The following is an 18,877-nucleotide window of genomic DNA, read 5'->3' on the forward strand; positions in this document are numbered from 1 at the left end:
CTATGTAGTTTACTAGTGGTGGTTCTTTCACCACATTTTATGTATCTTATATAGAGGGGAAGAAAGACACTGTATACCAGCTCACTGAGTTTTAAGATTTCTGAAGCATTCTCATGAACACTTAGCAAGCTTAGTTATGATTCTCTAATTGCTTTTCCTTTAATATATTCGACATAGTTAAATGGTGGATTTTTCTCCATTCTTTCAAAAAAGAAAAGGTACTTAAAGTATATAACCATAGTTCTAATCTAATTCAGTGACATATAAGAACACTCTAGGATGATTAATCTAATAATAATAAATTAGCATAATAATGACAATGATTTAAATAATTATTATAGGAATGTGGGGACTTTCCTTTTGAAGCATCTCTTCAAAGAACATGGTGTGTGTTAGAAATAGTGCAGTTATGGTTGTTTTCCTACTCCAATAGCAAGTGTAATGTAAGGTCACAGTACAAGATAATTCTATGAACAGGGGGTTAGCTACCATTGCTGGTGGATCTACCCCAACCTTTTATTTATGAAAGGTGTACAAGAGTATGAGCATCCATTATGATGCACATATATTCTATTTCATAGGTCCATTGACTGAAATTATACACTTAATCCAGCTTCATCCAGACTTCCTGTGTTAATCTAGACCTGTCTCTTCTTCACCTGTCCCCATCAGTCTTCCATATATTTATTGTTGTCCCTACTCTTGTGCTTTCCACAGGCAGGCAGTTATATGAGTTTTCCAGAAGATTTTCATTACATTGGAAAATTTTCAGTTTGCATAGGAAAATTTTCTGATGCCCTAGAGAGTGCTCTAACTTAGGGTGCAATCCTGCGGCTGCTAGTAAGTGGCTAGATGGCCATAGGATACATTGGTTTCCAGGAACCAACCTTGGACTCCACACTCCAATGTTGGTTCCTTGAGAACTGACCCCCCCCCCCCCGCGCTGCCTGATAGACAGCGCGGAACGGCCCTATGCTCCGTGCTCGGAAGAGGAGCACAGAACAGCAAAAACAGGGCATTCCTGGGGGTGTTCTGGGGTGGGGAAGGCAGAAATGCCAGTACGACACATCCAATGTGTCATCCAGCAGCCACTTCCCCCACTCCGCCTTCCCGCAGCTACATAACCGAAAACGGCTGTCTAGCTGCAAAGGCAGAGCAGCTGAAGCGCAAACGGGACGATCCCCTCCACGTTTCTCCTGCCCTGCATTGGATAGGCAGTCGCTTCTGAGTTCGGAGGCGGCCACGTATCCTGGTAGGATTGCTCCCTCTGCATGTTTATTTTATGTATATTTAATAAACAACAAAGCTTTAAAAAGTACCCCATGTTAATTTTTTGTCCTGATGCACCATGAGTATTTGACCTGAAATATTTGAAGGGGGAAATTAAAGCACACATAATGTGACTGAAATGTTATATTATGCAGAATTTTTAATTGCAATATTTGTAAACATGTAAAGACAATAGCATGTACTTCCCTTACACTGTTTAAATTTAATCAATAAACAGAGGTGCTAAAAACTCTTGATCCACATTACTTTTAGCAACCCAAAGAACTCTGCATGATATGCTGACAGCCACTCATCTATTTCAACAGAGTTCAGCTGTCTTCCACTGAGGTTGTTGGGGCAACTTCGGGTTCGCTGTCTCTACTTATTAGTTCCTTTTCACACTGAGACATACATGTATTTCAGTGACATATATGTATTCTCTCACAAACTTGCAGGGGATAATCACCTGAAAAATATTTGGCATCCATTTGTTGTTACCAATTAACTTATGGAATATATTTTTTCCTCATGGAAAAATAAAGCCCTGGAAAAATTTCCAAAATGGAACATCATTGCAGGCAGTTTTCTCCTTAAGACTTCTCTTTCAGCACACACACACACACACACACACATCTGCATGCTATTTCATGCAGAGCACTGTGCACCCCCTTCTCACCTAACTCATCCATCACTTATGAATACAGCAAAGAATTGGCCAGTATCTTCCCTTCAGTACTCTTCCACTACAGAGTTCTTATGGACCTTTGACACTGTTCCTAATTCTGGCCCAGAGCTGCTGTGTCCTAAGCCATCTCCCTGTTCTTCCTAATATTCATTCAGCACCATCAACGTACATCTTTACAGAAAAAACATAAAAGGCATGTCCCTCTCCTTAAGGAACTTTCAATCTACATCTCAGCAGTGAGGGAAATGACAAGAGGGAAGGGAAGGAACAAGGGAGGCAAGGGTAAAAAGGGATGCATGTGGGCAGATGCAGTTAAATGTACTTGCATATTACATATTTTGGATAGCGATAAGGACCAAAAGATTATACCAAAGTGTTCACAGAAAATATAGGTTTTGAGGAGGGATAGAAATATAAGTGAAGTAGCATCTTGTTGGTGTTCGGGGGGGGGGCATTCAAGGAACACAGGGAACCTAGGGAAAATGGGCAGGTTGTTTAAGAGAGCAGGAGACTTTTGGGTCACCAACAGTGGTAGAACTAGAGGAGTGAGGGTCTCTGGTTGGGATATAACAGGAAATAAGGGTAAAAGGATAAGGTGGGATTAAGGCTATGGAGAGCTTTCCAGGTGAAGAGAAAACAAATGGGAAGCCAGGGTAGGGATTAGAAAAAGCATCATATGGTTTGAACAAGGACATATGAATGATTTGGGCATTTTGAATAGTGGTAAAGGATTTGAGAAGGGAAGGACAGAGAAAAAAGTTGCAATCATTAAGGTGAGCTTTGAACACCACCACTTTGAACACTTGAGCTTTGAACACCACTCCCCAGGCTTGACCCATTCCACTCTAACAGCATGATCCTATGCAGAGTGAGGCGTTCCTAAGAACATTGGAGTTGACTTTATTTTGCATAGGATTGAGCTATAGGTCTTTGGCCTCTCCAGAAAAGGCACTGCTTTCCTACCCTGTCCCAGTCAAATTCTTAAATATTTATATCCCGCTTTTCTAGATAAGTTGCCTCCAACTAAGCAGCTTATAATATAACCAGATATAAATACATTTTAAACAATAATCAAAAAAGCAGTTTAACATATAAAACACATTTGAAATTTATTAAGCATAAGACAGCAGCATTAAAAATATCCCAATCCAGTTCAGCAAAGATAAAACACAGAGCAACAACAGTTTTAATTCTTTAAACTATGGGGTCATTTTGTAATGTAGGCTAATGCTTATCCTGGGCTGAGGCAAGTTCTTGACCCCCTTTGACCTGAGCACTGTATGACACTGTTAGGTCTGCAAAGGAGAAAGTCACTCAGTGTGACTGCCTCAAAAAACACAGATTCCTGGCTGAATGGTTTTTACTATTCAGTTCTATTTTCAGATAAATGCAGTGGCTGGTGAAAAGGCTTTAGACTTAAAGCCCTCAGGACAGACAGCCTGTGGTGATTGAATAGGGACAACATACACCAGTTTCACAATTCTTTGTTAGTGCTTCAGTCCGCTATCTTGGGTGGACTATGAGACGACAGTCCAGCATTTTCCCCCCTGCTGGGAAAAGCTGTATAGGCTGACAGGGTTGATATGAATTTAGGTCATACTAATACAAAGGAAAGGAATTATTTCATGAGGGAGAGGAAAGGACGGCTTCTCCAATGCATCAGTGTCAGTTCCCTTAAGAAATACAATATGTGACTGCCCAATTGTAGCACAAAACAAGGAAAGATGGCTGAGGTCAGCCTTCCCCAACTTGATGATCTCCAGATGTGTTGGTCTGAAATTCTCATTCCCAGCATGGCTGGGAATGGAGGGAGTTGCAGTCACATCTGGAGGGGACCAGCTTGAGGAAGACTGGTTTAGGTGCCAGCTGTACTCCAATCCCACAATCCCTGAGACATGGACCTGGTTCACACAACACAATAAGCCAGAATACAGGTTGAGTGTGGGTTGTTGTGTGAGCCTAGCTGTGCTAACAAACCATGGTTTGTTAACCACAAACAAGGCATGGTTCACAATCCAGCAACAAATGATGGGTTCTCTTCTTTGCTTGTTCGTGGTGAACAAACCATGGTTTGTTAGCATGACTGGGTTCACACAACACAACAACCCACAATTTAACAACAATGCATGGTTCAATTACAACTCACACTCAACTCGTATTCTGGCTTGTCATGTTGTATGAACTCAGCCATGGACTTCAGGGAGGACAAAATCCACCCAAGCACATACAAATACTGGCCTGGGAAGGATCAGGAAGAGGCTGGGACTTCACCAAAACATCTTGAGTTCTCATAGTGAGGCCTGCCTTACAGTTTGAGTAGAAACTTCATCCTCATTGGAATTAAATAAACATGCAGTCCTTCAAATCTGTTGTGCGGTACATAATTCCCATTGATTTAAGTGCAACATACGTGAGGAACTGGGTGCAGAATTACAATCTGAATGTTAAGAATAGTAAATGAGTAACTCCCTTAGTTGAGACACTCTCCTTCTAGTACTGGTACCGCCGGTGTTGCCTTTATACAAGATACTTCTGAGATATCATGTTCATAAGCATTCTTGGTCCCTTTGGAATTAACAGGAAACTCTGCTTCAGTCAGTGTAGATAGTAACCAGGGCTTGGAGTCCCTCATGGTCAAAACCCATAGGGAAGAGGAACTGAAAAATAACATCAGGAAACTAGAAAATAGAAAGATGAAGCTGAGGGGAAGCTGTTGTCACTCTGCTCTCCTGGGAGGTGACTTGCATTGTAAATATCGTCATGGAAGGCTTTAATTTTCCAGGAACTTGTTAAAGATTTCATGCTGCTGCTGCAGGACTAAGACAGTCTGCAAAAGAATTAGTAGGGTATCTAAGCCATTGCATTCTCACACACTAGGCCAGATAGATGCAACTCCAAAGCATGGTCACTTTTTATTTCTCACTGCCTAACAACCCTCCACAGATACGTAAGCACTGATTTCTGTACTTCAGTGGCCCTTACCTTGGGCTAATGAGAAGATCAGATTACAGTTGTCTGAAACTCATTCTGCTGTTCCAGGTTTGTTTTTTTCCCCCAAGGTAACAGTGAGGATCAGAAAATGGGAATAAGCTATGGATTTTAAAAACAAGAGCATAGGAAACTGCCTTATACCAAGTCTGATAATTGATCCATCAAGCTCAGTATTGTCTACAGTGACTAGCAGTGGCTCTCCAGGATTTCAGATAAGAGCCTTTCCCAGTCCTACTTGGAGATGACAGAGTCTGAACCTGGAACCTTTTGCATGCAAAGCATATGCTCTACCACTGAGCTACAACCTTGGCCTTTAAAATCTTTTCTATTTCTTTAAAATTCTTTTGCACTGTTAATGTAAAAATCCATGTCTATTTTAAACCCAGTTTCATGTCCAACACACCATTGATTAATCCTTTGATTCATACATTCCTTCTTCTTTGGTGTACTTTTAATTTCTCCTGTGCACGGTGGGTCAAGGATAGAACTGACACAGGCCCAGCAGCTAATGCTGTCATTTTCGTTCTGCAACTAGAAGCTCCGCTCATTTTTCAGTGAAGTTGGCATTGCCTTTGGGGACCATTGAGGGACTTAGGTTTATGTTATCTAGTTTCCTTTGATAATGCCTGACACAATAGATCCAATCTTCACACACCTGCTGAAAATGTAGTATTTTTCCAGTGCTGATTTTGGGAAAAGGTGAAGCCATTATGTGTCCAGCCTGAGATTTTGTTGGGGGAACAAAACATACAATGTTTTTATCTTCTCCAAGTGAATTTTAGGGGGAAGGACTTTTGCTCAGTGATAGAGCACATGCTTTGCATGGAAAAGGTCCCAGGTTCAATCTCCAACATTTCCAGGTGGGGCTGGGAAAGCCCCCCCCCATCTAAAACTCTAGAAAGCTGCTGCCAGTTTGTGTAGATAGACAATAAGGTGCTAGATGGACCAATGGTCTGGTCTGGCATAAGACAGCCTCCCATGTAAGTCACAACTCTGGAAAGTACAGCTTAAACATGTCTGGCAGTGGATTAATTTGCAACCCACTGACCCTTCTTCCTATGCAGAAGCTTCTGTTGTTGCTCTATTTGTGGGAATATCATAACCCATTAGCATCTTGTCACTTCTTTATCAAATGATCCTTTATCAAAAGATGCCTGTGAGAGCACATTCTCCCATACCAACCTGCCCAGTCACTGAAGTCAACAGACGGCATGCTCCTGGTGGTTCCACATGGACCTATAGCCTAACTGGAGTCCACAGGAGAAGAGCCTTCAGTGTGGTGGCCTCCTTTCTTTGGAACTCCCAGCCCCTGGAGGTCAGGCAGGTGCCAATGTTGTGTTGCTTCTGGGCCTCCCGAAAACAGCTCTTTTCCAGGAAGCATTCCTTAAATGAACAGCCACAGTTTTTATTGGCAGTCTGTTTGTAATAATTTTAATATGGTGTTTTAATCTTTAATCTTTTTTACCATTGTACTTCTTGTGTTTACCGCTCCAGAATCTGTTTGGATGGGGAGTGGTATACAAATGTAAATAAATAAATAAAAAAAACACACGAGGATTTCAAAAACTGTGTCATGGAAGTGGATCCCTAGAGGAATCAAACGATGGTGATTCACAAACTAGTGAAAGGTGCATGCACTTGACTTGTATGTTTTTCACATGGGTTGAATGATATTTTGACTTGGGAACAATTTCAGACTCCTTTCCTTGTACAAACAGATGTGATACATTCTTTTGAGAGGAGTGTACCACTTTGATGTTTGAATTGGCCTTAAGACTTCCCAACAAGCCAATAGATGGAGGGGGAACGAGAGCCAGTTAACAGCAGTTGAGATCGCTAACTCAAATTGAGAACAGACATATCATTTTACAGATATCCTTCATTTCTTTAGACTGCTATGAAAGCTTTGCAGTGGAAGTGGAAAGAGGCTGGAGCAGTCTTCCCCAATCTGGTGCCCTCCAGATGTTTTGGACTGCAACTCCCATCAGCCAGACAGCATGGCCAATGGTTAGGGATGGTGGGAATTGTAGCCCAGATGTTTTGGACTACAACATTGGGAAAGGCTGGGCTAGAGGAAAGTCCCATCCACACTAAAATAGAACAAGCTTCTTGGACTGTAGTTTCATCTGTATCACTTCAGAAGCTGACTTAAATTGTCAGACAATTGGTTCTGCCTACCTTAGTATTGTCTACTGCAGGAGCTCTCCAGGTTTTCAGCCAGGGAGTCTTTCCTAGCCTCTACTTAGAGATGCCACAGATTGAACTTGGGGTCTTCTGCTTGCAAAGCATGAGCTCTACCACTGAGCTGTGACCCCTCCTACTTAGAAGCAGTTCTTGGAAAAGTGTTCCATCTACTGTGCCCCGGCATCTTAGCTTTATTTGTTCTGTGGTTTTTTATGCCTTTTGTCTCCTCCTAACTATATGCTCTGAGAGTAAGAGGTCTTCCTCAGTATCTCCCTTAAGCAGCTATTTTAGAAGTCCTACTTGACTTGAGGTGGTAGCTGTCAGTTATTTCTCTGGCAGGGATTAATTTGCAGCTCTGGGAGAGGAGAGGCAAGTTACTGCAGTCTCCAGTGGGATTAGAATCTGCCCTTTTTGCCCTCTACAGTTGCTGCAATTTACCTAAAGTTTAGCCAGTTTTCGTTTCAGCGTTAAGATGATAAATTGTAGAACTGGAAACCTACGATGACACTAAATTCTCAAACATGCATGAAGGGTAATAACCCGTGTAAGAGTATTGCATTGTATATGTGCAAGATAGTAACTCATGATTGATTAATTTATTTAAACCACTGCTGGAGGCTTTAATTTCACCTAATTGTGCTTATTGTGTCCAAAGTAGGTTGTTGCACTGGTCTGTTGCTGTTGGGGAGATCTGCTGGAAGTGAGGGCAGACTGCTGAGAACAAATAGGCATTCTGTACTAAATGGCAACAAAACTGCTGGATGAAGAGTGTGGTACTTAATGCTTACCTTCCAATGCTTCCAACATAGCCTAGGACAGTGCTGAAATCCAGCACTAATTTATTGGATAAGGTTTGAATAAATGAAAAGTATTTTCCACAGATGTGCTTATCTTTCCTAAATATTCACAGGGGCGTTAAGACTGTTTCTCAGTAGATAAGGAATCATTGTTTCTGTGCAGAAAGAGGTTGTTTCAAATTATACTTTCAAGTGCTGTGTGTACATGGCAAAAAAACCTCAAGTAGGATAAATTATGCAAATAATGCATAAATGTAGGCCAGTGCAATGTGGTGGACAGTTTTACAGGGATTAGTGAGTCCTAATAATAAATACTTGATTGTCATTTGCACTGTGTACACTGAAAATTGCTCTAGAAATTATCATAATAGGAAAATATACCTAATTAGCTGTATTGCAATATTTAGATTTTTTTACAGAATATAGAATGGTTTGGCAAAGACCAGACTTGTAGTCAGGAAGGAAGATGCTGAAGGAGGAAGAGGGGATGGTGGAAAGCAGTAGGGAAGATCATGTTTTAGGTCAGAGAAGTATGCAAGGCACAGAGATCCAGGCTCCTGCATACAGATGCCTTGATTAAGGCCCTCTTTGGTTTCCGAGCCTTCAACAAACACTGGTCATGCATTGCCAATTTTTTCTCTGCAGCCTTGAGGTCTGCTTGCATGCACAGAATATCCCTCATCAGATTTCACCTCCTACATCTTCAGATTCACAATGGCCTGGTCCTGTAGCCTTGATTCTGCAGCAGGGATGTTCCTTCCTGTAAGACTGAAAGAAAGCAGAATGTGACAAGAGTTAGCCAGTTCCTTGACATTTCTGTGCTAAGAAATAAGATGCAAGGAAAAATAGAGAACTCCATGGGTGGCATCCAATTAAGTTCTCTTGCTGGCACAACTGATTCCATCAGCAGAATCTTCCTCCCCCCTGCAGCCCCCCATGTGCCTACAGAATCTGCTTCAGAGGGTTGGGGGACCCTCCAGAGCAGATTTTCAGGCATGCATGGGGGTAGGGGGCTGCTTGCACAGCATTTGATTTCATTCTTACAGTATTGCTGGGCAGGCAGCTCTGTGTCAGGCAAATAAGGATATGAGGGGACTATTTGGAGAGATCTGGCAGAGCTGGCACGAAGGATCTGAGAAATTTGCAGCTGCCTATCTTAGCCATAATGTTATACAGGCAGCTGCATTGTTCCTATTGTGCTTCTCTAACAGTTCATATGGAAGTCTCAAATCAGAGAGCAGGCGCTGGTCTCAAAAGCATTGGAGTGGGGTACTAGGAGCAGGAAAGGCAAGGGAAAACAGTAGCACTCCTGCTTTAGCATCCTGTGATGATGTGAGAAGAAGGTTCAAGCCTAGTTCTGTTTACTCTTTCAAATAGGCTAGAACTGGTGCTGAGGGTGGCCTGAGTCAGTAAGCAGGACTCAGCATAGTTCTGTTCAGCCACTCATGCAAAGTGCTCTCTTGCCTTCTCCATCCTGCTTCATTCTCTCTTCTGAAGCATTCTCTGATGCAAAGCAAGTCTTTAGCAACCACAGAGCCAGCCACTTGCTTTCTTGGAGCAGGATGTTGCCTGGAGACATAATTAACTCAACCCAAGAGGGCGATTTTATTTTGTACTGATACTGAGGGTTAATGATGGCCCTGACACCTGGCAATCTGGCTTGTTAAAAGTCACTGGATACCTTCCACTCCTTAAAAACTGAACAGCACTAGAAATATAGAGACAGGGGGAAGCTGGGAGTGTTTATATCCAGCCATTATTCTCTTGCTTTCTGGTTTGCTCCTGGGGTGGGAATCTGGCACTTGGGGTCAAGGAGAAAAAATAATAATGAGGGGACAAATCTCAGATCCTGCTCTCCTCAGTGGCAAAGCCCATATTAATATTCATTTAGATAAGGATTTGCCAGACCTTAAGTCTCTAAATAGTTTACACAAATATTTAACATTTTACTTTTTTAAAAGCTCTAAATAAATAGCAGATATTAGGCATGTTGGTGCTGGTAGGGAAATGGTATAACCTTTTAGCAGTTGCTGGTTTTCTGGTCAGTGACTGGGCCAGGGTGTCCTTCCCCTTCCTTCTGCATCCACAGGACCACTGAAGGAGAGAGAAGGAGGTAAGCTCCCTATGACTGTTGATCCAGTAGCTGGAGCCAGACTGATCATGTTGCTGGAGGTCTTACTCGGAAGAGTACAACCTCCCAGCATCCCTTGGTCCGTTGGCCATCAGAAGAGTCCTGCTGGATCAAACCAAAGGTCTATCTTGTCCAGCATCCTGTTTTCTACAGTGGACAGTCAGATGCTCCTGGGAAGCCCACAAGGGGACATGGGAATAATAGCCCTGTTCCACTGTTGCTCTCCTAGTATTCAGAGGCACACTACCTCTGGTCCTGGAAATAGCATGTAGCCATCATGACTGCTAGCCACTGATAGCCTTATCCATGGCCTCCTCAGCTGTTAAAGCCATCTACATCAATGTGAGTTACCTCATCTTGTGGCAGGGAATTCCATATGTTATGTGCTGTATGAAGTACATACTACTACATTCCTTTTGTCCATCTGATTCTCCCACTGTTCACTTCACTGGATGACTCTGGGTTTGAATATTATATATGAGAGAGAGAGAGAGAGAGAGAGAGAGAGAGAGAAATGTAATTCTGCCCACTTTCTGTGCAGCATGCATAATTTTAGAACACTATCCACCATTTCTAAACTAAAGTTTGCCTTTCCCCTTGCTTCTGCACCCACATTTCAGTGTCTCGCCGTGTTGTGCTGGCTCAGTTCCTTGTTACATGGGAATCTGTTTTGGGTGACCTGAACTTCTAAACCAGGGTTAGGGAACCATTTTTGCCCTGTGGGGTGGATTGGCACCCGGAAGCATGTTGGGAGCTGCATGTCAACAGTGGGTGGGGCCACCCCCACTCTCCCTCTCTTACACACACACACACACACACACTCTCACACACACTCCCCCTTCACCACTGCTGCAGTGGCACAAGTGAGCTTCCCCTTCAGGAATAACTGCACCATCCAGAAAAGCGATGGGGTGAGCAGAGCCTTCCTGAACTGCTGCTTCAAGGCCCAGTGTCTTTAGCCAGTGGCTTCCAAAGGAGACAGTGGCTTCCTTAGTGGGAAGTGGACTTTCCCCCCCACTCCAGCTGTTTTTTGGTAAGGGCCTTTTCCTCCTGTGCAAATGAATGGAGGAATCACCTGGTTCACTTACAGAGGGGGGAAATAGCTTTGCAGGTGCTTCAGTCAGACCAGTGGAGTATTTATTGGAATTACTCACTGTAAAAGATCACAGTTAAAGAGTTCTGGAGGCTTGCCTTTCGCTGGTTCTCCCCCCCTCCATGGAAAATCATGGTTATAAAAGCAAATTTATAAATTATGTTTTAGAACGTTCACCCATTCAGAATTTGAATACAAACAGCTCCTTCCAGAGAAATCTTGTTAATGACCCTGAGGATGACAACTAACACCAGTTAGGAGGGTGCTTCTTGCATCCTGTCAGTATGGAAGATTTATAAAGCAAGGCTGGCTAGTCACGCTCAGAAAATGTGAGATATACAAAAATAGAACTAGCAGCATCCAAGCAAGAGAGAAAATGTGTTTTGTAATGTATTTCCATTTTAGTCACCTGTAATTCTATCAGCAGCACATGGATGGTGCTAATTTATTTATTTTAAAGCACATATTTACTGTTTTAGATTCCTACCACATCTTGAATCCCGAGATGGGTAAGTGCAGGGATTTTATCTGTAGCAAGCGTTATTTATACCATTGGAACATCATTTGGTCAAAGGACAAATCTTAGGTTGTGGATCTAAGGTATAGAGAGGCTCCAGGAGTGGGAGACTGTGAGAGGTATGGGAGCTATCCCCCCTCACCCTGCTCACTGGCTGCACTAGGCCAAAATAAATAAATAAACTACTCTGTAGCACTCAGTCGCTTACATTTAGCTTGTTAGCAAGCTAAATTTGACCCTTTTAGTGCTCCATAGCTGCTACAGAGTGCCATTCTCTGTGTTACTTTTTTAATTTAGGGGGATGGCAGGAGCCACATGGGGCCCACGGGCTGCACGTTGTCCACCCGCGCCCTATTCATTATGCAGCACTGTGTGTGTTTACCTCCTCCAACTGTGGATAGAGAACTTCCCCCTATACCTATCAGGGGCCCCCAACACTCTGAGTGGGACAAAGGGAAGCCCCTTTCTCTGTATAGGCTGTTGAGGACAGGAACACTAAGCACTGGAGAATAATAGAGGATTGGAATCTGCTGTCTTCCCCTAGTGCTTGCGTTCCCAGTGCCTTTAGTGTTTGCATGACCAAAACACAAAGATGCATAAAGAAAGGCTTTCAAAGAGATATATAACTGGGCTCATAAATATCTTCAAAGAGCTTGATTGAGGTTCCAGGTTGGGGACCACAAGCCAGTGGTTGGCAGGGTTGCTGCCCAAAGAGGGCAGAGCCACTGCGGGCAGGCATGCACTCCACATGTTTTCACACACAGATGCACTCCCCCCATTCACACTCACACCCTATTCATACGTGCACCTACTCAATCCACGCTGGTCAGCTGAGGAGCGGAGGCCTGTTCCAAGCCCTGACGGATCTTTCAGCTCAAGGAGCGTTCCTCAAGCCAGTGGCTCAGGCAGGAACTGGCTTCACTCCATCCTGTCCTTCCCCACAATCAGGAAAAGGTGAGGGGGGAGTGAAGCCAACTGAGCCATGGCCTTGAGGGGTGCTCCTTGAGGCCGCAGCTCAGTCTAATGTTGCTGCCCTAGCACCTCTCCCTTCTCTGAGGGATCTTGCTTGAGCTGGATGGGGAGGCCTGGCAGGCTGAACCCTTGGGTCTCTGGTTTACATCCTGAAATGTAGATGACACAGAAGCAGGGGTGTTTAATTCTCGTCTGGTTGCCTTGCACTTATAAAAGGGCAGAGAAGCATAACTAGCCCTGGCAGGTGAACATACTGGATTAATAAATAATGGTTCTTGACCCTTGAGTGGAAGATTTCAATCTGGGGACAGAAATCACGGGACAAAGGTTGGCCTGCCATTGCATCAAGGAATGACTGCAGATGGCAAACAAGGCTGCCATACCTTCGGTTTCCAGTGTTAGGAGAAATGTATGGGGCGGGGGGAGAGACTGGGGCCATCTTTTCCATCCTCCATGAGATAATGAATGCAACAGCTACCCCAGCTGCTCTATTCAGACTGAAAGAGGATGACCATATACTCATAGCTCACAGACCAGATCCACATACCCTGAATCCACATTTCATGAGTGCTTAAGAGAGGAATGTGACAGTCCAAGGATGGAAAGGAAAGGGCACAGGTTTTCCTTGCAGTTCCAATATGGGTCCTGGGAAACCATCACACATTAGGCGGGCCTCTTGCATCTCTTGCCTGCCAGCTGAGAGGATTTTTCCTGAGTAGCCTCTGAAGTGAGAACTCGTGCCTCTGGAGATATCCATCTGTGATTCATTCTCTAGCCAATGCTAAGTAAGGGAGTAATGCAGCTTTCCCTTTTCCTTCACTGCATTGTAATTTCTCTTTCTCTTCTCTCTTCTCTCCCCCCCCCCCGCCCCCATCTGCTTGGCTTCCGTTCACCACCTGGAGCAGCAGCGACCAGTGAAGCAGTCTTTCAGCAAGTCACTCTGTAGAGAGTCCCACTGGAAGTGCCTGGTGCTTTCCCTCCTCATGTATGGCTGCATGGGAGCCATGACCTGGTGCCATGTGACTAAGGTAACCCGGCTGACATTTGATAGTGCCTACAAGGGGAAGTCCATGATGTACCATGACAGCCCCTGCTCCAATGGCTATGTCTACATCCCCTTGGCTTTCCTGGTGATGCTCTATGTGGTTTACCTGGTGGAGTGCTGGCACTGCTATACCCGCAATGAACTCCAGTACAAGGTGGATGTGGACAGTGTGCATGAGCGTGTCCAGAGGATGCAGCAGGCCACGCCATGCATCTGGTGGAAAGCCATCAGCTACCATTATGTCAGGAGGACTCGCCAGGTCACCCGCTACCGCAACGGTGATGCTTATACCACCACCCAAGTGTACCACGAGAGGGTCAACACCCATGTGGCAGAAGCAGAGTTTGACTACTCTAACTGTGGGGTGAAAGACATCTCCAAGGACCTGATTGACCTGGAGCATTTCCCAGCTACTCGTCTTCGCTTCACCAAGTGCTTCAGCTTTGCTAATGTGGAGTCTGAGAACTCCTATTTGACCCAGAGGGCCTGTTTCTTCACAGAGAACGAGGGACTGGATGACTATATGGAGGCGAGGGAAGGCATGCATCTCAAGAACGTGGACTTCAAAGAGTATATGGTGGCCTTCTCAGATCCAGATAACCTACCTTGGTATGTCTCCCACTATGTCTTCTGGGTGGCTGCTCTCTTGACTTTGTCCTGGCCCTTGCGAGTCTTGAATGAGTACCGCACTTCTTACGTCCACTACCATGTGGAGAAACTCTTTGGCTTTGATTATGTGGCAGTAACACCGGCAGAAGAGCGCCCTTTCTGCCGGAGGATGCCCCGGGTCAACACAGTGGACAGTACTGAGCTAGAGTGGCACATCCGGTCCAACCAGCAGCTGGTGCCCAGCTACTCAGAAGCTGTTCTCATGGACTTGGTGGGACTGTCTGGCTGCACCACCTACTCCTCCTGCCACTATGGGAGCTACAGGCAAAACTGTGACCAGTGCCACAGGACTATAAGCAGCTCTTCCATCTTCTCCCGCAGTGCCCTCAGTATCTGCAATGGCAGCCCTAGGATCCCCTTTAGCAGCAGCCGCTTCTCACTGGGCCGCCTCTATGGCTCACGGCGCAGCTGCCTTTGGCAGAGCCGGAGCGGGAGCCTCAACGAACAGAGCTGCCCAACTGAGCAGACCCGCCTGTCCAGCCAGGTCACTGTGGAGGAGGAAGATCCCCCTCCTTACCAGGATGCTCTCTACTTCCCCATCCTCATTGTGCATCGAAATGAGGGCTGCCTCAACCATGACCACCGCCATCTCCATCGGAACGGGTCCTGCGTGGAGACCTCTTTGTGAGGATGTGAAAAGTGCCCTGTCCCCAGGCATGGTCATTAGGGAGCAGACAGGGTAGCACAGAAATAGAGGTCCCAACACATCTTTGTGAGTCAGAGAGGATGGCACCCTCTCATCATCCCACAGAGAACTCAATAGCTATTGAGTCCCATTCTAGCTCTGGAGACCTGTAATCACTTCGCAGTGAGGTGGGCAGCTAACACCAACCTTAGAACCATGGCATAGAATTGCAAACTGACAACCACATGCAAAAAAAAAAAAGAACAAGTGGAAACGGGGGCAGTAACAGCCCAACTATTGGGGCTGTTTCTTTCCAGCTTTGCCTCCAACTACCCAGGCCGCCTTGACAATATCTTACAGGAACACTCTCTGCCCTATATCATGTGTGTGTGTGTGTGTAGGGGGGGCGCTGTTACCCCAGCATTGCAGAGTCACACTTGAGTCCATGGCAGTGTAGCTTGTTTCCTTCTCAAGCAAGGTGAGAAACTGCACTGGTTTGCCAGGAGCTGAAAAACAGTTGAGAAGCAGCTACAAGTCAGGCCTACTTCCTTTTTTCTAGACCATGCGACGACTGTTACTCTGTTCTCAGCTGCTGAGGGCATAAGATCTTAGGATGTTCCCTTGGAAAGCCTTGATGTTTCACATCTGATAGTCAGCATCCCATAGGTAAAGCATAAAGCATTCAAAGTACTTTATTGTGGTAGCAGGCAAGGAAGAATGAACAGGGGATCAAAGGAAGCCCCGGACTTTGATAGAATGCAGTCTTGAGTCCAAACCCAGGAGAAGGCCCAGGACAGAAAGTAAGCCACAGAATCTGGTGTGTGTGTGTGTGTGTATGTGTGTGTGTGTGTGTGTTAGGCATCTGCTGGCATTGGAATGGATGTCATGGGGAGGTGGGGATGAATTGGGAAATTGGGTGCTCTGAAATGAGTGGAACCTAGTCATAATGAACTCATCCAGGCAAGAAGCCTGATATCGAGGGAGGTTCTGAGAGGTTCAGCTGCAGTTTAGCTATTAACAATAGAAGAATAAGTTGGTGTGAGGCTGAAGAGTCTGCGTGTGCACGCGCGCACATGGCAGAGGGTAAATTTTACTTAAAGTCAAGTTGTCTTTGATGTGCTCTGAAATGTAAAAGGAGGCAGTTATTCCAAGCATGAAAGAAGTTGTGTTAGGGTTGGGAAAGGGTGTGTGTGTGTGTGTGTGTGAGAAAGAGAGCGAGATATTTCTGAAACCTTCTGGTTTTTTTGGGGGTGGAAGAAGGAGGCAATAGCAATAGAAACAACATACAGTCATTCATGTTCCTTTGGACAGGTGGATTGAAAGTGCTTTGTGCACCTTTGTGATGGGAGCACACTCTGTTACTGAGCCTTTCATGGAGCGTCCTTCCGCCACCACCTTCCAAGCACTCGCCACTGATGCATAAAGCATTGTAATGGTGTATCAGCTTTCCCCAATGTGGTGCCCTGCAAGTGTTTTTGACTACAACTCCCATCAGCCCCAATCAGCATGGCCAGTGGCAAGGATGATGGGAGCTGTAGTCCAGATCATCTGGAGGGCACCACGTTGGGGTAGGCTGGCACTAAGTGAAAAACCACTCAAATCTTCACATTAAAGCATCCCTCCTATACATACACTGGTGTCTTGCACATCATCCCTGACCCTTGGCCATACTGTCTAGGGCTGATGGCAGTTGTAGTTCAAAAAATCTGGAAGGCTCTAGGCTGTGAAAGGCTGGGTTAAAGCTTGAAGTTCATTGAGGCTGCATTCCCATACACACTTACCTGGGAGTAAGCCTCATTAAACGATGGGACTTCCTTCTGAATAGACCTATATAGGATTCTATTTTTAGTCAAGGGCAAAAGTACAAATGGTACTTTTCTGTTTTCTGGGTGGTTTAGGGATTTAGACAAGTCTGTAGGACATTAGTTGGCAGATCCTTTCCTCCTTCACTCAATGACAGCCACTATGTTTCTTTCACTTTCAATTTCTCAGACATTATTTACTGCAACCTTCCCCAGTGTAGAGCCCTTCAGATGTTTTGAACTGCAACTCCCATAAACCCCAGGCTGCATGGCCAATAGTCAGGGATGATGGGAATTGTAGTCCAAAACATCTGGAGGGCACCACTTTGAGGAAAGCTGATTTAGTGTAACAAATGTAGGGACTGATTTCAAAACCGTATCAAGATGAGCTTGTTTTTAAAAAGAGAGCCCTGCTCAGATTCTGGTTTATTGGCATTTTTTCTGTTCCATCTTTATCTTGAAAATAATGCCCCTGCACTTTTAAGTAATTTTGGCTCAGTAAAAGGGACACTGTCCCTTTAACTATTAGAAAGGCATCATTTTTCACTCATTCATTATTTATCTACATTATTGGTCTCTGCTGTATTTCAGATTTATAGAAGTGGACTTCTGCTGGTTTTTATTGTCTGCCTTTTTTATTTGTTTGACTCATACCATGTTCTTCTCTCATTTTTAGGTTCCAATCCTGCTTTCACTAGCATTACTATCAACAGCTAGTAAAGAGCTATTGTTGACTGAGAGTATTATTTGCCATGGTGAATTAAAAGACAATATCATTAAAATGGCATCATACTGATGAAGGTGACAGAAGAATTGTACTTTGGTCTTTTATATTATGGGCAGTATTTCCATTGATCTTGCCAAAATGGGGCATGGAGTCGCGGTCTCAAAAATAAAATCCAGGCCATTCATATGGTGTGATTACATCACACGAATGTGCATATTTCATGCGAAATCTGAAATCTGGCACTTAATTTGATTGTTTGTGGAACTTGGTTTTCATTTTAAGATAAAATAAGTGTCTAGTCCTCATGTTGCACATCAAATGTTTTAAAATATGCATAGTATCTACTGAAGCCAGCATCAGAAACCCAAGGGTGTTTCGAGAACGTTTTTGAGAGTTTGAAGGGGGAGAGACTTTCTAGGCCCCACAGAGACCCCATCTGTCCCCCCAAAACTCCCTATCCTCTCTCCACTACTTCCTGCCAATTGACTCATGCTCACTGTTTTGTCAGTTCTTCCACATTCTGCAATATGACTAACTTCCACCCCCGAATGAGAGAAATTGGTATAAATTACACAAATTAAGCAAATCTATGAATGATCAACAACTAGCACAATTCAAGCTCTGTATGGACTATGGGTTTCTTTGGTACCTTATTTGACATTTTTTGGTAGAAATTAGTCCCGGCTCTCAAGGTGGCAGTAGCCGTGCGCTCGGAAATGAAATCATGCTTTCAAGTAGTGAGCACTGTCCAAATCCATTAAAATTGTGGGAGCTTTGCTGGTGACTTCAGCTGCATCATGTATGTTTAGGATCAGGATGTAAAGTAGTAACTTATGAAAAACAAAGCAGTGATAGTTAGTGTCCAAAAACAGAGCGAGATCAGACCTAAAATCAAACCAGAGTGATACAGTCTTGTGTTTGCGTGTGTGTATGTACATGCTAGAGGTACTGGGCAGAATCTGTTGCTGCCTATCCACTAGTGGAGTTGGCTGCCGATTCTGTTCTGCGAACGGCCAGCCCCACCACTTCCATTCCACAAGTTAGCACTTCCAGAGGCAAGCCCCAAAATGAGCAGAAACACTAGTTTCTGTAATGGGGCAGGTTGGCAGAGCTCCCTTCTGTGAACTCTGCCGACCTGCCCCCTTCCAGAAATGAGTGTTTCTGTTCATTTTGGCTTGCCTCTGGAAGCACTAAATCACTGTTCTGCAAGTGATAGGGGCTGCTCGTGGACAGGGAGTGGCGGGGCTGGCTGCTCACACAAGGCCAGAGTTGGATTCTGCCCATTGACTCCTGAAAGCAGTCATTGGCACCAGTGGGGGATTTCCTCCCAATCCAAATAGTAGTTTCAGAGGAGCAATTTTTGCCAGAAC

The 18,877-nt window shown here is 44.6% G+C and overlaps 1 protein-coding gene across 1 annotated transcript; it reads left to right on the forward strand.

Annotated features, from left to right (window-relative positions):
- Positions 1-13,353: 13,353 nt before the first annotated feature.
- On the forward strand, positions 13,354-15,221 carry TMEM151B (transmembrane protein 151B). The gene is given in 2 exon segments (XM_084832418.1): positions 13,354-13,495; positions 13,497-15,221. Coding segments are annotated over 2 exon segments (1,563 nt in total). The 5' UTR covers positions 13,354-13,417; the 3' UTR covers positions 14,982-15,221.
- The last annotated feature ends 3,656 nt before the right edge of the window (positions 15,222-18,877 follow it).

The sequence above is a fragment of the Heloderma suspectum genome, chromosome 1, assembly GCF_057233095.1.
Source record: "Heloderma suspectum isolate Gila_16-S chromosome 1, 16-S_ref, whole genome shotgun sequence".
In the NCBI taxonomy this organism is placed as follows: Eukaryota; Metazoa; Chordata; class Lepidosauria; order Squamata; family Helodermatidae; genus Heloderma; species Heloderma suspectum.